This window comes from Polypterus senegalus, chromosome 5 (genome assembly GCF_016835505.1).
Source record: "Polypterus senegalus isolate Bchr_013 chromosome 5, ASM1683550v1, whole genome shotgun sequence".
Classification (NCBI taxonomy): Eukaryota; Metazoa; Chordata; class Cladistia; order Polypteriformes; family Polypteridae; genus Polypterus; species Polypterus senegalus.
This window is the reverse complement of record NC_053158.1, coordinates 132,739,191-132,760,520: the sequence shown is the minus strand read 5'-3', so window position 1 is coordinate 132,760,520 and position 21,330 is coordinate 132,739,191. Positions and strand designations below refer to the sequence as shown.

General features: G+C 35.7%; 1 protein-coding gene across 7 annotated transcripts in view; it reads right to left on the bottom strand.

The window, feature by feature from the left end:
• The window catches only part of rreb1a (ras responsive element binding protein 1a), a 134,006-nt gene that overhangs the window by 14,177 nt on the left and 98,499 nt on the right, over positions 1-21,330 (bottom strand). For all 7 annotated transcript variants that reach the window (XM_039753366.1, XM_039753365.1, XM_039753367.1 and 4 more), the window contains 3 exons: positions 16,994-17,074; positions 15,761-15,900; positions 3,355-3,544 (listed from right to left, as the gene is read on the bottom strand). In XM_039753366.1, coding sequence (XP_039609300.1) covers positions 3,355-3,544; positions 15,761-15,900; positions 16,994-17,074 — 411 coding nt within the window. The remainder of the gene's footprint in view (positions 1-3,354; positions 3,545-15,760; positions 15,901-16,993; positions 17,075-21,330) is intronic.

Here is a 21,330-nt window from a genome sequence, read left to right as displayed (position 1 = left end):
CATCCATAAGTGGAGGAAGCTTGAAACCACCAGGACTCTTCCTAGAGCTGGCTGGCCATCTAAACTGAGCCCATTGGGGGAGAAGGGCCTTAGTCAGGGAGGTGACCAAGAACCCGATGGTCACTCTGTCAGAGCTCCAGAGGTCCTCTGTGGAGAGAGGAGAACCTTCCAAAAGGACAACCATCTCTGTAGCAATCCATCAATCAGGCCTGTATGGTAGAGTGGCTAGACGGAAGCCACTCTTTAGTAAAAAGCACATGGCAGTCTGCCTAAGGGTTTGCCAAAAGGCACCTGAAAGACTCTCAGACCATGAGAAACAAAATTTTCTGGTCTGATGAGACAAAGATTGAACTCTTTGGTGTGAATGCCAGGTGTCATATTTGGAGGAAACCAGGCCAATACCATCCCTACAGTGAAGCATGGTGGTGGCAGCATCATGCTGTGGGGATGTTTTTCAGCGGCAGGAACTGGGAGACTAGTCAGGATAAAGGGAAAGATGACTGCAGCAATGTACAGAGACATCTGGGATGAAAACCTGCTCCAGAGCGCTCTTGACCTCAGACTGGGGCAACGGTTCATCTTTCAGCAGGACAACGACCCTAAGCACACAGCCAAGATATCAAAAGAGTGACTTCAGGACAATTCTGTGAATGTCCTTGAGTAGCTGAGCCAAAGCCCAGACTTGAATCCGATTGAACATCTCTGAAGAGATCTCAAAATGGCTGTGCACCGACGCTTCCCATCCAACCTGATGGAGCTTGAGAGGTGCTGCAAAGAGGAATGGGCGAAACTGGCCAAAGATAGGTGTGCCAAGATTGTGCCATCATATTCAAAAAGACTTGAGGCTGTAATTTCTACCAAAGGTGCATCGACAAAGTATTGAGCAAAGGCTGTGAATACTTATGTACACATGATTTCTTAGTTTTTTTATTTTTAGTAAATTTGCAAAAACCTCAAGTAAACTTTTTTCACATTGTCATTATGGGGTGTTGTGTGTAGAATTCTGAGGAAAAAATTAATTTAATCCATTTTGGAATAAGGCTGTAACATAACAAAATGTGGAAAAAGTGACACGCTGTTGTGAATTTCCCCTTGGGATTAATAAAGTATCTATCTATCTATCTACTTTCTGGATGCACTGTATATATACATATATACACATATATACATACACACACACTGCATATGTTGAGGTTGTATCTAAAAATTATTTTGCAAATCAAATAAAGGGTTAATTTTTTTATTAATCATGGGTTAAAAAAATGGAACGTTTTGCTGTAGAGAAGTGGTAGCATTTAGATAGATAGATATTTTATTAACAAATTAAAATGTTTTATTCCTTGTTCTATCCTACAAACCAATAGTACAAACACTAAAATTAAATTTGCCAAAAAAGCACATAAAAAATCTTGTTACTGACTTTAAGTTCAGTATTTCCAAGGCAGTTGTTGATGTACAATGAAGGAAAGCTGAAACCATATTTTAGTGTCAATAAAAGATGCCAAGAGAGTGTTTGATTTTATCCAGTAGATGGCAGCAAACACCACATCTTAATTAAGTGTTCAAAACACACATACACACATTGCCAAGTCTCTTTTTTCTTTTTACTAGTGCACCAAATACTGGCCATCACTACTACCAAAAGAAATCATGTGCAAAAGAAGTTCATCATATTGTTAATAGAAGAAAGTTACAATGAGAATGCTGCTGTATTACATCAAAGAGAAAGATAGAGAGGAATCATCATTTCTACAATGTCTTTTCTTTTCAGGTGATCCTGTATAGACTGAGCTCATTTTTGCAGATTTTTTTGGGAGATACAAAGTTGAAAGGACTCCATGCTAGAGGCTTATTTGATCTTTAACCACCATCATATCTCAAAGTGTGGTTAACATTACTCTTAGTCAATGAAGTAGCAAAGTAATTAACTGATAACAGAATTCCATAGCAGCTATTTTCATCAATTATTATTATCCACGATACTGATTAGCTGTGCAGCCTTAACATATAGGGCTTGCAAACTCCACTCACGTAATGACTAACACAGGACATGAACCCAGATCCTCAGAGGTGTGAGGCTGCAGCAAAAACTACTATGGTATGTCACAAAAAAAGGGTACCCAGATGATGACTGAAACATAACATAACCACCAATGGTGTAAAGTAAGGAAAAGCACTGCTTGCAGTTTTAATAAGATACAATGTCTCCAGTGTATCCTGAGTCTGCCCTTGAGTTTCCTCCAATTGGGACCTGCCTTGTATTCTGGCTCTACAGGAAGGATCTAATATCCCTGTTTTGGATGATCTTTCATAGGTTTTAATTAAAACCACCACAGGATACAAGTTCTGGGTCCCTTTTAATTTGGTCCTTCCTCTGTGTAACAGTTTCCCAAGTGTAAGGATCCCAACAACACAAATTAAGATCCTTTCTTGTGCTGGGATTTTAATTTTTAACATTACAGTTAAACAGCCAGCCTCTAAATCACTTAGGTTTTCCTGGGGTACATTGGCTAATTAAACTGTCTACTGCTCAAACAAGGACAGCAGCCATTTTGGCTTCACATCGAGTCTTGCATCTGGGACACAGGTTTAATTTTACTGAGATTAGACACATTTAGGATGCACAGAAATACTAGGAGAGAACTATGCTGTGACTTTGATGCCACCTTTTTTGGCTGGCTTGTAATGCAATTTGATAAAAGCAAAATATAAGTAAAATGAAATTATGGCTCCATGAATTCACTAAGATATACTATCATTGATCAGTGATATTTTTTTTACCAAGTTTCCAGTCAGTTTTATCATTTTGCAGCTAACTAAAAACAATTAAACCCAATTACTTTAAAGCAAGATACATAATAAATTCTGTTTCAAAATGATCCCAAATGATTTCACATCATTTGATTCAGTTAATCTGGTAGATTTTCATATCTAATTCTAAAACTAAAAATGCATCACTCTGTAATATTTAAAGCCTACTAGAGATGCTGTATGTCTTGTAAAAATTTGCAATAAACATACATACAATTTGGTTTTATAAATTGAAATTTACTTCAGTAAAAAAAATAATGGCCTAGCAAGTTTCTCTTATTAAGGCAAATTAACACACTAACTGTTAAAAGATTATGAAATGTAATTTTGTTTTGTTATGAGATCAATTGTCCAATATTATCATTTTACAAGTAAAAACACATCAATTTACTAAATCTGCTTTTAGTGGCAGGCATAATGTTAATATATGTGTGCACTGTTGGAGTACAAAGATCTTCCCATCTCTCTATTACTTTTAGGTCAAATTATTAAGCTGCTGAAGTCTCAAGCATATAACAAGACAACCACTGCAATATAATTTACCTGAGCAATCTGAGGAAATTTCCGACAAGAAAAATCAATAAATGCAAGATCGTTGAATCCAACGGGAATGGAGGGGTTGTTCTGAATAAATGGCTTTCCTGAAGGATCTGTTGGAAGTTGTTTGTGAATGACAGCATTATGCCGTAGAAGACCCCGATGTGTACGAAATGAAATGCAACATAGGTCACACCTAGAAACAAAAAAGAGATTGAAAAAATGAAACTATAACTAAAAGGACAAAGAACATATTAAAAATATTTAAAAAGACAATTCTTGCAAACAAGTGACATTGTTAATTTAAAAACAACTGAGGTTGCAGCATTCAAATCTAACTTTGCTAACATTTCCTAGTATCACAACCTTCAAATTTATAATTTGCCGACACCATGCATTATCAAAAAGACTAGATTATACAGGGATTTCAGCTACACAAGCCAGCAATTTGCAAATAGGATAAGCATATTCCAAAAGCTGAGAAATTAACTAAATAGAATTCTGACTAGCAGTGCCGGTCATATGCTGGGTACAACTACATAAAACAGTGAGCCTGAGAGAACTGAAGGTCTTTCTCCTGAGTTTACTTCCTTATTATCAATGATACCATTTTTCTCAAAGAAAATATCAAATACACTGCCTCAAATGCATATTTCAGAAATTTGGCATTTTATTTTCCCATGTTTACCAAGATATTAAATTAAGCTGTTTTACAATTGACCACTGACTTTAAGACTAATAGATGAATGGTCTTATTAATTGTGTTAGCGCATCACCTGCCTATTGCAATAGCCATGTTTATGTGTCCGCATGAAACAATATGGCCCCATATGGACAAATTTTGTCAAGATGTGGTACATTTATTCTTCAAGAAAATTTGTCACAACAGCTCAAATTTTGTTGAGGTAACTTGAACAGATTGTGCTGTACAAAGTATTAAAATTTAAAATCGCCCATTGAAAAGCATTGTTGAATCGGAGGATTTGACTATCTTTAAGGTAAATGTTCTACAGTATGTGACTTCAACTATGAATGAGACTACAGTTTTAATTTAACTTGACAGCAGTCACATCAACTTTTGTATAGTACATTTCTCTCTTTTCCATCTCCGATAGCAGCTACTGACACAATACAAGTTAATGAAACACCAGGAGAGTATGTGCAGGGAGGAACTCGCTCTCACTGGCTGCTTGCCTGCATTAATGGGCACTCCTCTATCACCAAGTCCAGCTAAGCATGCATGAAAACCTTTGCATTCATCTCACTCCTTACAAAGCTTTAAGTCACAACACGCAAGTTAAATGATCTTACTAACTATAAAAGTAAAAAAATGGAAGCAAGGAAACCAAAGAGTTAATAATTGAAGAATATTAAAATGTTTTAACAGTTTAAAAAAACAAAAAACATTGCCAGACTGAAACAAATATCCTCACAATATGTTTAGAACAGTGCATACAAAACTCCAAGGGAGACCCCCACTAAATACCCCAGTCCCCATTCAATACATTACTTGTGTAATAGTGCTGTGAAATATTTGACTTGGAAAGCTTGATTGCGAACTTCTGTTAAATTTGAATTTTGAAGATGAGCAAGAGGCACACAAAACCAGACAGTATTAACATTTACAGGTCAAATCCTGTTATACCAAATACTGAAGTAACAAAATTTTTAAAATAATGAATACTTTTTGTTGGCTCATGTTAAACGAATTTTGTTTTAACAACATGTACATTTCATTATAACAAATGTTTTTTTCAACAAAAAATGGCCATTGAAGATAATGTTATATACAAAAAATGCCAACCCGTGTCAACACTTTTTGACGAGTTTTGAGAACCCTGCAACAGGCTGTCTCTTTCTTGTTAGACCAAAACAAAGTTACAGTCTGTTGCAAAATTTCTGGTATTGGTCAGTCTCGGCAAGAGTGTAGTAATGACATCATACTAATAACCAAATTCTGAGTCAGTGTTCCACACCGAGCATTCACATGGGTAGTGGTGTTGTGTGCAGATACTGTACTGTTCCGAGTTCTTTGAGATGAACAAAAAGTGTGGTAAACGGTGTCAGATTATGCTGAAAGAAAAATTAATTCTAGAAAAAGTTGATTCTGGATTGAAGAAAAATTATGCGGCGAAAGCATTAGGAATCGTGCCTTTTTCTTCATCTAACATCTTGTTTTCATTCTGTATTCAAACCTATATTTCTATATTAAAAAATTAAATATAATGTCTTGCTTTCATTCTGTATTTTCTATGTCTCAATTTGAAATAAAACATTTTTTGCAGCTTAAGAAGCACTGTTTTTTTATACAGGTATGGTCAAGCTTGGTTCACAGATCTGCATGAGAGACATGAAAGTGAGTCCAGGTTTTCAAGGAAAACACAGGTACTTTATTACTGTATACAGAAGGCAGGTACAGTCTCAAGACTTCATTCAAAATAGGAATACTCAAGCACATGAGACAGGAGCTGTGACATGGCTAAGTGTCTTGCTTTAGCTCACATCTTCAGATTAGACGAACACCAGCGGCTCAGAATCACTGCTGTGGCAGACGCAATCTACAGAAGAGCCATCAGTAGAATGCGAGGAAGAGCAGGTCAAAGCCCAGTGTTAAATGTTCTAAACAATGCATGACAAGCATGTTACATGGTAAGCTTGACAACCAATTACTTTACTTGTGGTTTAATGTTTACCAGAAGCAGCACAACAGTTATGGAGCTGTCCTGGCACCTCTGCTGTTAGAAATGGCAAATCGCTGGCGACCCCCGGTCACAATAGTATACATATTTACCCCCTATTTATTATAACGAAATTTCTATTATAACAAAATATTTTTATGGTCCCATTGTTTTGTTACAACGGGATTCCACCTGTATTTCTTTCTGCATCAACCAGTGCATACAATCATGTGTGTTCTTTTGTTAAAGTGGTTCCCCCCCATTGCTGATAAAGATAAGATAAAGCAGATATTGAACAAATGAGGATGGGCTTTATGCATGAGCATACGTGCTACACAAGTGTCCTGCTTTGGTTATCCTATAATTTACAATCTGAGTGCCACATTCACCCAATATTTATAATTTTCAGTCACTGTAATGAAGTTTGCCCTTTCACTTCTGGTATTCCTAACATTTGTCATAACTGAATAACTTGAAAATTACAATGGCCATATAGATCAAGCAAATAAGATTTTTTTTTTTAATTTAGGTTATGTTAATTAGCTTGCAAGTTGTTATTATGTGTATATGGGTGTTTATGTGCAAGTGACAGAGGTCTTTGTGATGGACTACATTCCCGACCAGCTCTATTTTCTGCCTTTTGTGCAATCCTGTTGACATAGTCTTTGGCCAAGCTGGGTGTTTTTACTACTTTTGTCAAATTAGCTAACAAAGGGTACTGCTTGCCCTATATCTGCCTTGAAACTGGATTTAACCTAACCTTTACTATCTTCCGAGTTCTGCAGAAATTTGCTACAATGCTACATGTGGAAAGCTTGCATCCTGTTATAAAATATTCTTTACTTTGTTTTGTTTCTTGTAATCAATTAAAACCAATCTTTAAAGGCTAGCCTCTAAAAGAAACAAATCTCATTTATCCAAAGAATTTCAGTTTTAAATACTTTTCAGAAGTCGTCTGCGTAGGCAGCAGGCAGAGTAGTTGTGAATCTCTGCTCAACTCAGAGGACAATAAAGGACACAGTAAATCCAGTTTTGAGGCAGGATGCTCTTACAGCTGCACCCTCCTTTAGCCCTGGTGGGATTAAGACATCCTTGTCAGGCCTGTCAATTTAAATTAGGCACAAGCTCAGAATCAGCTGTGAAAAATCAGATTAATGAATGAACAAAATGGAGGTAATCATGTTGTACAACCTCAAGACTCTCGTATTTAACAGTGCACTTATTTACAACTAGTACAACAATGGTTTTACACAAAAAAAATATAATTAGCTCTACTTAATGAATAAAGAAATAGTGTTGACATAGTATTGTTTATTATTTGGTGAGGAGATAAAAATAATGAATTTCCACAGGCTAACAGCATGAACATCAGGAAGGGCATTTTGGATTACTTTGAGATAAGTTAACTATTAACATTATTAAAACACTCTATATACTTGCATAGTTAAAATGTACCTATTTTAGTGAATGGCTTCATCTATCTCTATTAATGATGTCTTGCACAATATTAAGGTAAAAGCATCACTTTTCTGACAGGCTGGCATTAAAACATAGTTGAAAAAGCTGAAGGTCTGTGGGTGACACAGCTACCTAAGGATTTTGCAACCTCTTCTGCACTAAGATTTCATCCCTGTTATTATACACTATTACCAGGCCTGGTGGTAAACCGGGTCAGGTTATCTGTGTGGTTTAGACTACAAGCGAAGAAAATGTGTGAACTCCACTATTATAAGTGATAAAACACATTTTTATTTATCTTTCACATGACAACACATTCAGCAGCAAATAAATGTCAAATTCACTTTCTATATACTACATTTACATCTCTTTTTAACCTTTTTGCAACTCTTGACCTTTAGTTGAAAACATTCTACTGTCCCAATTAGGTACAACACAAAAATAAGGCAGCATAACACACAGCCTGCCTCATGCCACATTAAGTCTAGTGGCTTACTGCAGGGTGGGGTGTCTTTGGTGTTTAGTTTGCTTGCTGACAGGGGTTTACTGCAAAGACCCTGTAATGTGTATGTATACAAAAATGAACATCATGTATAACACATTTGGGTTTCTATACAACAAACTAAACTACATAGCAAAACAGAATAATCTTGGAAATTCAATTTAATTTACAAGGACTGTATTTAGTGTGTCATTATTACAGAAAACAAAGAGAACTAGAAAGAAATTATCTTAAATTCAATGTAGTTTATTTTTGTATAGCAGTCTTCACTGAGCGCAGAGATATGAGTGCTGTAATAAGTTTAAAGGTAAATGCAATTACAAACTTTAATAATTACATAATGCATAAACATAAAGACACAGATTTGTTTAAACATACAGGAAGACAATGCAGATCCAAACATATTAACATAAATGGAAACTATCAACGTCTCCCCATTAGCATAATTGCTGAACTATGGCCAGCCAATATGTAACAATCTTCACTTCATGTCACCTACCTTGGTAACTCCTGATCTAGAAATAAGTGAACAAAACATGTTTTAAACTATTCACAGTACTAATTTTTCTATATAACCCAAGTACAAAGTACATCATGCATCTCCATCCATTCATCTCAGTACAAAGTAAACAAGTGAATGAATATCAGAGCTGGCAATCCTGTGAGAAAGAAGCTTATTACTCACTTAATACCTCGCTCTAAATGAAAGATTACATTTTCTAGAAACATTTTCAACTGGTGGATCTCTTCTGTCTAGTATAGTCTAGAAACAGATACTGTATTATTTAAATGTCTACTGTTCCCCGGTGAAAATGGATAATACTAGCAATTGTGACAATAATGCCTAAGGGTAAAAAAGAAAGAAATTCCAAAACCAGGCATGTATTCTACAGTAACCCAAAAGCCTCATGCACTGAAACAGACCTCAAACCTGAATTTCAAGACATTACAAGGTAAACAAAACTCTGAAAGATTAAGTAAAGCATGTTCAGGCAATTGTACAATTATTTGCCTATAACTAAATTATTACAATTTCTTGGAAACTGATGGGGAAAAAAAAATCAATAAATTAGTAAGAAATGAATCAGATTCTGAAGTGCATGTTACAATGATGACTAAATCAAATCATACTCCAAGGTCACACAGACTGACAACATGCAGTCTTTTATGGTCAAAATCAAGTTCCTCTCAAATCAATTTCCTTTTTTTTTTTTAAATAAACAGGAACAGCTGCTAAGGAGACCTAGTGAACGTTGCAAAGTAAGCTACTACTGGGATTTGATCCCCATAAATATTTGGCTTAAAGTCAAATAGGCCTTCCCTGCCTACAGTTTCAGTTTGTGATATGAATGTCTTCTGCAACACAAACCCTGCTTTCTGAAGTAGGAAGAATGCAAGTTAGGCAAGTACAATCTGCAACTTTAAAGTGTGGTTTTTTTATTGGTGGACTGCAGTATAATTAACATCACTTATAACCAACAGACACAGATTAATTTAGTATAAAACACTTATTTACATGTTTTCTGTGTAGCTGAAATATGACTATTTAGTAGCACTAGTGATGGCAGGATCTGATCTGATATTGAAAAGAAAAAAGTATCTTCTATTCAGTAGGGCCTCCCATGGATTAAACCAACTGCCTGTTTTGATAAAGCATACAGTGTATACCAAAATATTTCAGAATTTGACCATAGTTCTAACTATAAAGTATCAGGGAGGAAACACAAACATTATTTGCAATTCAGAATGATGGATGTAGAAAGAGCTGAAAAATGTGCTGGGTATTGGTAGGTGTAATTATGTGCACTTTAAAATGCAGAAAAACACTTTTATTCACAGAAGCATGAAGTCAGCTTCAAAACAGGTGTTACTGCTTAGAATTTTGTAGGATCATGAGGAAGTGAACTGACAATTAATCCCCTTGTTACCTTATTAAAAATAGCATTTTCACCAAAGTCTGTGAAGACAGACAGCAAAAATCTGCTCACTCTGCATTTGCATTAAGAGATTTTCTACCCTGTCTACTGGGCAACCCTAAACATATACATATTATTATTTTTTAAATAAACCATCCATCCCCCAATCCCACTCTATCCTGGAGCAAAACAACTAGAGAAAACACACCCCTAACAGCTACAGCAGCAGCCTCACGCAATCAGTGAAACAAAAGCAGTCTGAACATGCAAAAGTGGTCAGGAAAAGCAGAACCCAAATGGGAGCTGCAGCAGACTGTGTCAAGTTACAAAGCACTAAAGTGCAGCCTAGCAGCTATTTAGCATGGGAGGTTACACTCTGCTATATAAGGAACAGAAGCTGTAGTATATGTGCAAGCATTGGAAATGCAACTGAATAGCTTCATTGAGTTTCACAAATGAAGACACTGAGCTATTAGAATTTGAAGCATGAATAAGAGGACAGGGGAGGAAAAAAAAACTACAGGAGAACTTTGTGAAACTTTGCTCTGTTTTTTTATTGACAGGTTTACAAATAAACCTAGGAACAACAATGACATATGTTTCATGTGTTTAAAATACTACCACACTGTTTAACTACAATTTAAATTAAATATTGTGCTTATCTTGTGGCTTAATGGGTGATTAACTCACAAAAACACAGAAACGTTTATGTGTCTGTCAAGGCTAGTACTATTTTTTTTATATTTATCTATTAAACTTAACCTTTTCTATTAATTGTAATACTTCTTACCCTCTTCTAACTGGATAAAAGAAATACCTGAAATGTATACTTTCTTAAACTTGCTATGCGCATGGGAAAGAAGCCATATAAATAACATGTATTACTGTTATTATTACTTTGGATAAGGAATTATTTTCAATGCTAATCAATTTTCTGAACTCACTTCATGAATTAAAATGTTGTAGGATGCTGCAGCCTAAAAGACACAAACTAATATTAAACAGGATATCTCTCTATTGTAAAGCATACCCTTACCCACACCTGCTAATTCTCATGCCAAAATAACTCTTAAAATTTTAGAATGTAGTTAGTGGTAGGGTGTTGTACTGTGTTAGCCATTATGGATGCAATGAGACGTCAAGCAAGATAACAGATTTTATTGTAAGCTCTGGTTTCTCTTGACCCTAAACTTACATAGGTTAAGAAATAAATGACTGAATACTGTACTAAATCATTTTCGTAATATATATGTAGACTGTGAAAAGTTACCTACATTTCCAACAAAAGGTTAACTAGAGCCATTAAATTTAGTGGGTCCCATCATTAGTTTTGATTTTCTTTGCTTAACAAAGATTTTCCCCATTTTTTTAAATTTGTATGTTTGTTTTAATTAAAAATATAGTTGAAAAAACAAATGTATGTGGAGAATGTATAGAATATGCATATTGTTAGTGGGAGAAGATGCAAAATCCAATTCAGCACTTAAACCCTGATCGATCTCTAACTGCTGTGCCACCCCTTCTTTAAAGCCGACAATGGTATACACCCCTAGTATATTATGCACATGAGCTTTGCTAGCAATACGCAATATGTTTGCTTAGAATACCAATGTCTCACTAATAACCACCAAGATTTGGCTAGTTCTTGGAAAGACAAACCTTAAGCAACCAACTGTACACATTTTAAGATCTACCAACCTTATGATTCAAAGATACATTTAATTAACTGATGCAGTGTAAAATTATACTAGGAAAGGATGAGGTTACTTAGCCATTAAAATATACACCAATCCAAAAAAATAGCAATGAAGGAAAAATGTGTTCACTCTTACTTGGCTCAATTGTGTCTAAGTCCTGCAGAAAGAACACTGTCATGGGAGCAAACTGCTGTAGTGCTGACATTCTGTATTTTGTCCACAGTAGTTTCAACTCAGTTTTTGCAAAAAAGTGATTAATGAACAGAAAAAAGCAAAAACAAACCAAACTATTAAGAAACATGTTTGAAAATGGGCCCATAACATCAATACTTCAAATAAAGAGTTGTTACCTTCAACAGAACATGGACTGAAACCAATGACCATTGTGTCAACAAAGTCTTCTTAAATTTGCCACCAGCACCATGAGTTCTATGTAACCAGCAGAAAACAAAAGAGCCATAACATTTCACAGTATTTTCTAGGAATCTTGGGGGTTTTGGGGGGTGAAGGTATTAAAAGTTTACAGTGGCTCCTTATGGAAACAGAACAGCAACAGCATCCAGAAATGTTTCAACACAGAAAATCTTGGATGTGTGGCAGAGAAGAGTCAGCTGTTACTAACAGTAGGGTCCAGATAGTGTTTTTTACACAATTGTATGCAGTTTTTTTAGTCAACTATTTTCTAGTACTGGGGTGTTGTACCGTGTTAGCCATTATGAATGTAGAGAAAAGCCAAGCAAAATGACACCTTTTATTGGCTAACTAAAAAGATTACAATATGCAAGCTTTCAAGGCAACTCAGGCCCCTTCTTCAGGCAAGATGTAAGGGTGAAGGCTGTTCACTTTCGAAATACAATTTTTTGTTAATTTCATTAATACCAAAGCAGCTGAAACAGATTAACAACGTCCCTCTGCTATTTAATTGACCAGATCGATATCCCAAAAGTTTCATTGACTTGATGCTACACTCTGATTAAAAAGTGTTGCTTTTAATTTTTTGATCAGTATATTACTAAATGCAAATGATATGTTACTATACAAAATTCTGTGCATGTAGCCCTAACAACACTAGCAGAATTTCAAAAGCTGTCTGGACTCAAAATTAATTTGAATAAAAGTGTGCTTTTTCCCTAGAATTCTCTAGCAAACAACATTAGATTTGACATGTTTCCTTTAATCATAGCAGATCAGTTTAAATACCTAGGAGTAACATCACAAGTAAATATAAATTTTGCTGTCTGCATGGAAAAGCTTAAACAAGACGTGCATCACCTTCCATCTCACTTTAGTAGGGAGAATTAGCACTGTAAAGATGAATATTCTTTCTAAGCTACTGTTTCTATTTCAAAATTTCCCCATATACATTATCATACTGTGATATATGATACCCCCACACCACTAGATGGAGTCTTCCCTGCAATATGGAGGTGCCCCGAATTCCAGCAGGACATCATGGACCATGGAGTTCGGCTTCACATCCATGCTGGATACCATGGGGGCAAACAGATGAACACATACAAGCTTGGTCCACAATAGAAATAAAATCCTGCAGTACTTCTTTATATTCCTTGCTTTGTACCCCAGTAAATATAATTTATTATCAATATACTAACAAACCAATTGTCCTTCATTCACTCAGAATATGGAACCAATGCAGGAAGCACTTCACAAACGAGAAGCTTTTATTTGTGCACCTCTACATGATAACCACCTTAACTTAAACAGTTTTTAATGCTTGGAAATCATACAGGATTAAATCATTTAGAGATCTGTGCATAGATAATGTCTGCATACTACAATTAACACTCCAAATTTAGCTTCCCATCAACATACTTTTTCCACTATTTCCAAATTAGATACTCTGCTAAATGAAATCTGCACAATTTTCCTTTCCTCCCACCAACTTCTATTCCAGAAGAAATATTGATCAGTCTCGAACTCAGACATCATTTCCATAACATATCAAAACATGTTAAAGTCCTTTTCAAGATCCCAGAGTACAGTGGGAAAAGGATATCTTACTCACATTTCAAAAAAGGAGTGGAAGGCAGCCACGTACAGAATTCCACTCTAGCTTCATATGCACAAAGCATATAATTATTCAACTTAAAATCTTTAACCAAGCATATCTATCTCTATATCTTTAAAATTGTCCAAAAATGTTTCTAGGGCAAGATTCAACCTGCGAATACTGAAGTTGAGGTCCAGCCTCACAGGGCCACATGTTTTGGGTTTACACTAAGTTAACATCATTCTGGACCAAAATCTTTAAATGCCTATCACACAGCCTTGGTGTCACAATCACTCCTAACCCATTAACAGCAGTGTTTGGTGTACTTCTTAAAGTGGAGAAAGACAAACAAACTGTAATTGCCTTTACTTCAATACTAGCACGTGGACTTATCTTGCTCAACTGGAAGAATTCTAGTCCACCTCTTTTAAGTCAGCAGGTAACTAATGTTACATACTATTTGAAATTGGGAAAAATTAAAATTTTCACTTAGAGAACTGAGATAGTGTGGGTCAGCTCCTTGCTCCTTTTTCTATAATGGGGAGCCTCTTGAACCAGACACAATTGATATTGCAACCAGATTAGGACAAAACACACCCAGCAAGGGGATGGTGAAAAGTGCAAGTACTTTTATTAAAAAAATAAAAACAAACAAAAACAAGTGCTCAAAAAATGCAGTGCTCAGCAAACAGTTAATAAATAATCCATAAAATGAAGTGAAAGTGGAGGTTAAAATCAATAATAATCAATAGAAAAATCATTTAAAAACAAGGTTACTACAACACGTCGCAGGAAACTCATTAAAATCCACAAGCCCTGGTGCCTTTCTTTAAAACGGACGCGTCTCTGGCTTATCCTATCTGGACCTCGCAGCCCGGAGAGACATCAACCAGCAGGTTCAGATCATGTCTCCTGCCGACAATCCCACAGCACCCACGGGCAACCACTGAGCCCTGCTCTGCCCAAACCGTCCCAGGCGCTCTGCACTTCCACTGCTGCCAATGGCTCTACCCGGTGAAAGTACCCCTGAGCATGATGGTCACTCCTGCTCCCAAAACACTCAACAGGTGCAACCCACAGCCTCCTCTTGATTGTTAGCCATTCATTCATCCATTGGGGCTCTATTCCCATCCACTGGCTTCCACTTTGTTCACTGGCTTGTTTTCTTTCTTTTTCCTCCTGCCTGCTTCTTCTCTTCAGTCTCTTAACTTTGCTCTTCACTTGACTTTTTTCTTGACTCTCTCTCTCTCTTTTCTGTTTACCTTTTCTACACACCTCTTGATAGGCTAAGGAGCTGTTGCAGATGCAATCACCTGATTGCCGCCCCGGGCTGATAATAAGGCAATCAGACTGCCCGCACGTGCCAGCAAGGCAATGCATGGATGGCTGACCACCTCGCTCCTGCACCACTCCCCAGCACAAATGCTTTCATTTATTTATTAAAAGTGGCAAATTTTCCTGAGCTGCAGACCTTCTATACCACAAGGATCTGTTCAAAACCTTTTTAAAACCTGGCAGGGTCTAATCAATAACATTTTAGAATAAGAATTTGTATTGCAGAAAAGGTTTCTCTTTCCTCTTTTTGACTCTTAAAAGTCTTACTCTGGCTGTTGGCCTTCCTCTCTTTTTCCTGGGTGGGGGTTAAATTGAATTTAGTTTTGCTAAGTTTGACTTTAAAAAGAAAAAAAAAAATATTACATTTTCATTATTATTTTGATAACTACTCTAAAGACTGATCTCACAATTGATCAAAACTGTACCATATTCTCTGTGTATAAATAAAGCATAATATGGTATTTTCACAACACAAGACAACAAAAATCTATGTTTGACTGTCTTTCTAGATTTAAAATTAGCATTGAATTTTGCATACTGGCCAATGTTTCAGTTCTATAACAACACTTTACAACTTTTCTTGAAGAGAAAAAAAACTATATGGATTTGCTCTCACTTTTGTTTCTGAATCTGTGTCTTACTTAAAAAGACAAAATTATAATTTTTGTTTCCAAACGTATGAAGCTTTTAAACCCACCGCTAAATGTCAAAACATGAAGCATAGGGTACTGCAGACATTCCATGTAGTAGTATAGCCAGATTAAACACATTTTCAAAAGTAAAATCTGTTTTTAAATAGCATTAGAGCTGCTTACCTGAGCAGGGAATCTGGATGAGTTTCCATATGAGTGTCCAGCCCATATTTGCATATGAATGTCTTGAAACAAATTGGGCAATGAAGCAGCTCCTCCTCAGTCTTCATTTCCTGCTCAGTAGTGGGGCTTTCTTCATTCATCTTTAACACCACAAAATGTAAACATAATATCATCAGTGCTCTCCTGCCATACAGTATGTTTTGGGAAAAGGCAGAAGGTTTCAAAACGTTTTTTTTTTTTTTTTACCTAAAGTCACAGCAACATAAAATGTATCCTTTAGTAATATAGTAAAAAGGAGCATTGCAATAAAATATGAAAATTTGCAAACATTTACATTTAATTTTAAATTTAAATGTAATATTGAGAATTTGTCACAGATTTAAGTAGTGTGTTACAATATCGGATCTGGGCAGGAATGACACAGTATGACTCTTGGAATGGTTCTATTAAATGATCCTTAGCTTTTAAATACTATCTGGAAACAACAGTGAATGATTAACGGTTTCTATATTTTTAACTGTTCTGATGAATCATACTTAACTGCTGATGTGACTGTATTAATAACACATGTGATAAATTCGTAAGATTGTTACAATGTCTATCCTAGAACATGCAATTTAATGGATAACTCCTGTGTCACATTATGCATCTTCTGTTCGTCGGGTATATCAGGTTTGCTGACCATGGTTTCTGATATTGCCACCAGACCATGTCAACTTAAATGATTGAAAAATCGCTGCCAGGGTCATTTTTATTGATTGAATGCTGATCTTCCAAGTGTGTTGTGCCTTTTTGTGACAGCCAATTCTACCTGATGATGCTCATGCTGTTAAAAGCTAAACCAAGTTCAGCCATAATCTCTGCCCATTTTTTTTATTTTTCCGTTCTGTTGTGGCATTTAAAATGCAAGAAACTTCTCTGTCTGAAGTATGAAGTTTTATTTGTGAGGTCCAAAACACCTGCATTCCTTGTTTACTGTTGCTACGTTAAATGCATTGTACTTCCAAATGAGAATTAATTGGTTGTCAGCTCTAATACACACAAACCCATTGCTCTGATTAAAAACAGCACGCCACTGACTTGCTATTATGTAAATGAAGGCTGTTACATGAAGATCACTGGAAAGTTGCATAATGTGACATTAGCCTTAAAATTTGAAGAAACAGAGGCTAACAGTTTTTGTTAGATGCAGAGGTACAGCATTTAAGGACATATGCCATAAAGATTACTTACTTGTATATCTGTTACAGAGTCATGAGAAGATGATGCAAAGGCTGGGTCGTGTGGTCCAGTCATAGCAGCCATGACACTGACCTACAGAGTTGTTGCACACAAGAAAAGAAAGACTTGGTTACGCTATTTAGGAGGCAACTGTTTTCATTATTTTAAAGAATTTGTGAATAATCTGTGTGACAACTTTATTGAATTAGCTTTTATTGTAGTAACTCTCTTAATCTTGGCTAAAAATGGAACTATTTTCAAGCTATAGAACACTGAAATTAAAGACAAGGTGTATATGTGTACATAAATACAGATTTGCCTTAAACCCAGAATACAATATATGGTAACGGATCTTTTCTTCCAACTGCACAATGTCAACAATATTGCTATTTGGGGGTTCAGTATGAAGGGTGTCTATGTAAGATAATTGCACAAAGTGCTTAATACTTCTGCTTCACAGCTTTAGGAAACTGTAGGAAATTCTGACCTAGTCACTTTTTGTTAAATGTGCATAATCTCACTGTGTCTGCATGACTTTTTACCCAGGTACTCTAGCCTTACTTCCATAGCCTAAAGATGATGACATTCGCAAATATGCAAAATGAATACAAGGATTGTGCTAAAAATGTAGCAAATTGTATTGCAACTAAAATTAACAGATTTTTATATATTTAATGGAAACTATTATGTATAAAACAGAATAATTATATAGTAGGTATATTTTAAAAAACAGACTTAAGAGGTAAAATAAACTAATATTTTCAACCTAGACAGTGTATATAACAATAAAAAAACAAATATGTTGCTCTTTTATACAGTATAATGTGGGGACAGTGAAAAATAATAATAATACTTTACATTTATATAGCTCTTTTCTCAGTACTCGAAAGTGTTATCCGCGCAGGGAGAACATGGGATGCGAACCCATGATCTCCTTACTGCAAGGCAACAGCACTACCACTGCACCACCTAGAAAAGGGTATGAATGTGAGGTTTGGCCCAGTATACAATACGATACTGTATGTATTTTTATGTCTCTGTTACAAAGGGGAATTTATATTCCAAAACTCCAGACACAAGCTGCTAGATTTATTCAAGAATAGATGGGTATGGCCTAAAACAGTTCTAAAAGAGAACTATAAATACATAGAATAAGATACCAAGTAGTGTAGTTTAAAGTAATATCCCAGAACTACTATGTCTAAATGAATTGCATGTTCTTCTCAGAACATTATAATATTATTAAAGTATAATCCATAATCTTAACAGGAGTTTGCAGGCATTTCTCTATCTCATCAATCCATTTTCTGTGTCTGTATTCAATTATATGATAACAGGCAGCCAAAGCCTATCCTGGAAGTATTAGCAGATAACACTGGAAGTGAGACATACTCACTACAGGATGTGCTCTTCCACACTTAAACGGACAAGAGGCAGTTAGGCTGATGCAGGGCTGGGTGATATGGTCTTCAGTTATTATGTTGACTGAAAATGCGATACATGTAGATATATTCTTAAAACACGATTAAAGACTGAAGATCCCCCCCATATACATGTGTATATATTATTTTTATACAGAGTTCAAAACCTGGCATATTTTAATATGAAACATTAGTAAAAGAAGCAGATTGCTTTCTCAAAATTTAACAACTTCACATGATTGGCAGTACCCCAAAGAAACAGCTAAAATACACCAAAACATTTTCACTTTATATTATCTCAATTTATTTTTGCCTTTTCATTGAATGTATTGTATTCAACAATTTTCCTGCCTTGCTGGCATCTCCCAATTCATTACTGCACTAATCTCATTATAATTATACATGTATATATTTGTTTTATGATTTACATCATCCGTAATAGTTCCAAGTTACAGTGGAATCAGAAGGTACACAGACCCCTTCACTTTCTGTCATCAGACCATAGAATCTTTTTCCCCGTGCTCTCAGAGTACTTTAAATGCCATTTGCCAAACTTCAAATGGGCTGTGATAAATGCCTGATTGATGGAGTGGTGCTGAGATGTCATCCGAATGACAAGTTCTTCCATCTCAGCAGAGAAGTTCAAAAGCTCTTTTAGAGTGAACAATGGGGGTTCTTGGTCACCTCCCTAACCAAAGTCCTTCTTGTTCAGTTACTCTAGTAAGAGTTATGGTGGTTACAAATGTCTTCCAATTAATATTTATTGAGGACACTGTGGTCCTAGGAACACACAAAGGTTTAAAAATTGATTTATACCCTTGCCTCACCACAGTTTTATTTCAGAAGCCTACAGAGAGTTCCTTTAACTTCATGGTTTGATTTTTGTTCTAAAATGCAGTGTTAACTGTGGGATCTTATGCATACTAGTATACTGTATATCAACTATGTCCAATCAACTCACTTTGCCATAGGTGGACTTTCATCAAGTTCTAGGCACATTTCAAAGATAATGTAAAATGGATATATCTGACAACAATTTGGAATGCCAACAACAAAGGGTCTGAATACTTTATACATGAGAGATTTCGGCTTTTGATTTTTAGTAAATTTTCTAACCTTCGTAAAAACATGTTTTCACTTTGTCATTATTTGTTACTGAGTGTAGATTGATGGGCAAAAATGAAAACGTTATCTCATGTGCAGAAAGTGAAGGGGGTCAAAGTACTTTCTAGATCGACTGTATGTATTTGCAAACACATGCTTTTTCTTGTCTGTAACAATCTGTATTATGCAACATTCACCAACAAAGTAGGTACTGTAGTCAGGCATCCAGTGTTCTTAATAGCTTCCTGAATCCCTTTTTTCTCTATGGTATAGGTAAGTACTTTACAAGTCTGACACAAGGAAAGCATTTGTAAGGGGGGGTTTGATCTTGAAATTCTAAGGAGGGTCAAGATACCTCAGTGGTAATGGAACCATTGCAACTACCAAAAAAATTTGCTTTCACTTTCAATACCACAGTGAAGTAACACATCCTTATTAAAATTTGGCACCAAAAAAAAAAAAAAAATGTTTTGCTAATTGATATTTTATTATACTATTAATAGTATAGCTGCTCACAAAGTAATATGGTTATATATCTCAAAAGTTTCAAACATCAGCAGGTCAACATATTTATGAATGTATATAGGGCAGAGTGGTGGGTCTCTGGCTAAAGGATATGGGTTGGTAAGTCGAGGGTTGCCGGTTCACCTCCTGGCAGTGACAGAAGGAATGCTCTGTTGGGCCCCTGACCAAGGCCCCTTAACCTGAAATTGCTCCAGGGGTGCTGTACAAATAGCTGACCATGCGCTCTTACCCCAAAAACTCTGTGTACGTCTCTGGAGAGTAAGTTGGGGTATGTAGAAAATTAAGAAATTGTATATTGGGAATGAAGGATTAAAAATCACTAAGAAATGATAATGCAAAATGTGCTATATATTGAATATCATTATTCTAATTAGGAAACTCAACCTGCTAAATAAGAAATGTGAACTGAGATTGAAAAAATAAAAAGAAAATTAATATGGTTTACCCAAAACTGATACATCCATGAACAATGACTAATTCACAGAAAAAAACATGAAGGCTACACTTTTTTCCTGTTTGTAACAATACAGTAGTCACTGACAAAGCACAAATATTTTGAAAGCACAGTTTACATACACGAAAATGTGTTTTACAATCTGGTAATTCACTACAACTGTTATCTACTTTCACTTGCTGTCTTTGAATACAATATGCAATGGACCAGCAAACATTTTATGGAATTTTGCTTAGCTCAGGCATATTGCAGGCGCAGCAAGTGCCTGGATGGCCTCTTCATATGCAGCAACGTCCTTTATCTTTAGGCATTATACTCCTTTACCTGTCATCCAGAGTAAAACCAAAAAAACAGCATAATTAACCCTACCTGTTCTAAACTCTTCCTCTTCTAATTCTTGCTCAATTTGTTCTTATGCTCATCACCACCAGGCAACATTGGTGGAGGTGATGCAGTCATACTTAGAATGAGATTTTGTGGATTTTATTAGCATTCTGAAGTAATTTTGGAAAAACTCTAATAAAAATGCAGAAAATTGTGATACTGGGTTTTAAATATGTATTTTTTTGTAAATATCGAATTTAAAAATTTCATATATTGCCCAGCCCTAAGTTGAGGGAAATGTGATAGGTCCTTAACACAGCAACTGGACCAGGAACTGGAATCAAACCGATGTTTTTGGCACAATGAAGTAATTGAGCCTCAGAGCTGTTCTCACTCGATCCCAAATTTGGCTAAAATATTATACCACCTATAGCACTCAAGGTCAGAATCCTTAATCCTTATTTGCAGTGTAGAAATGTAAATTTATTGAAATAACAAATAAGTGGTCTACTGTATGCATA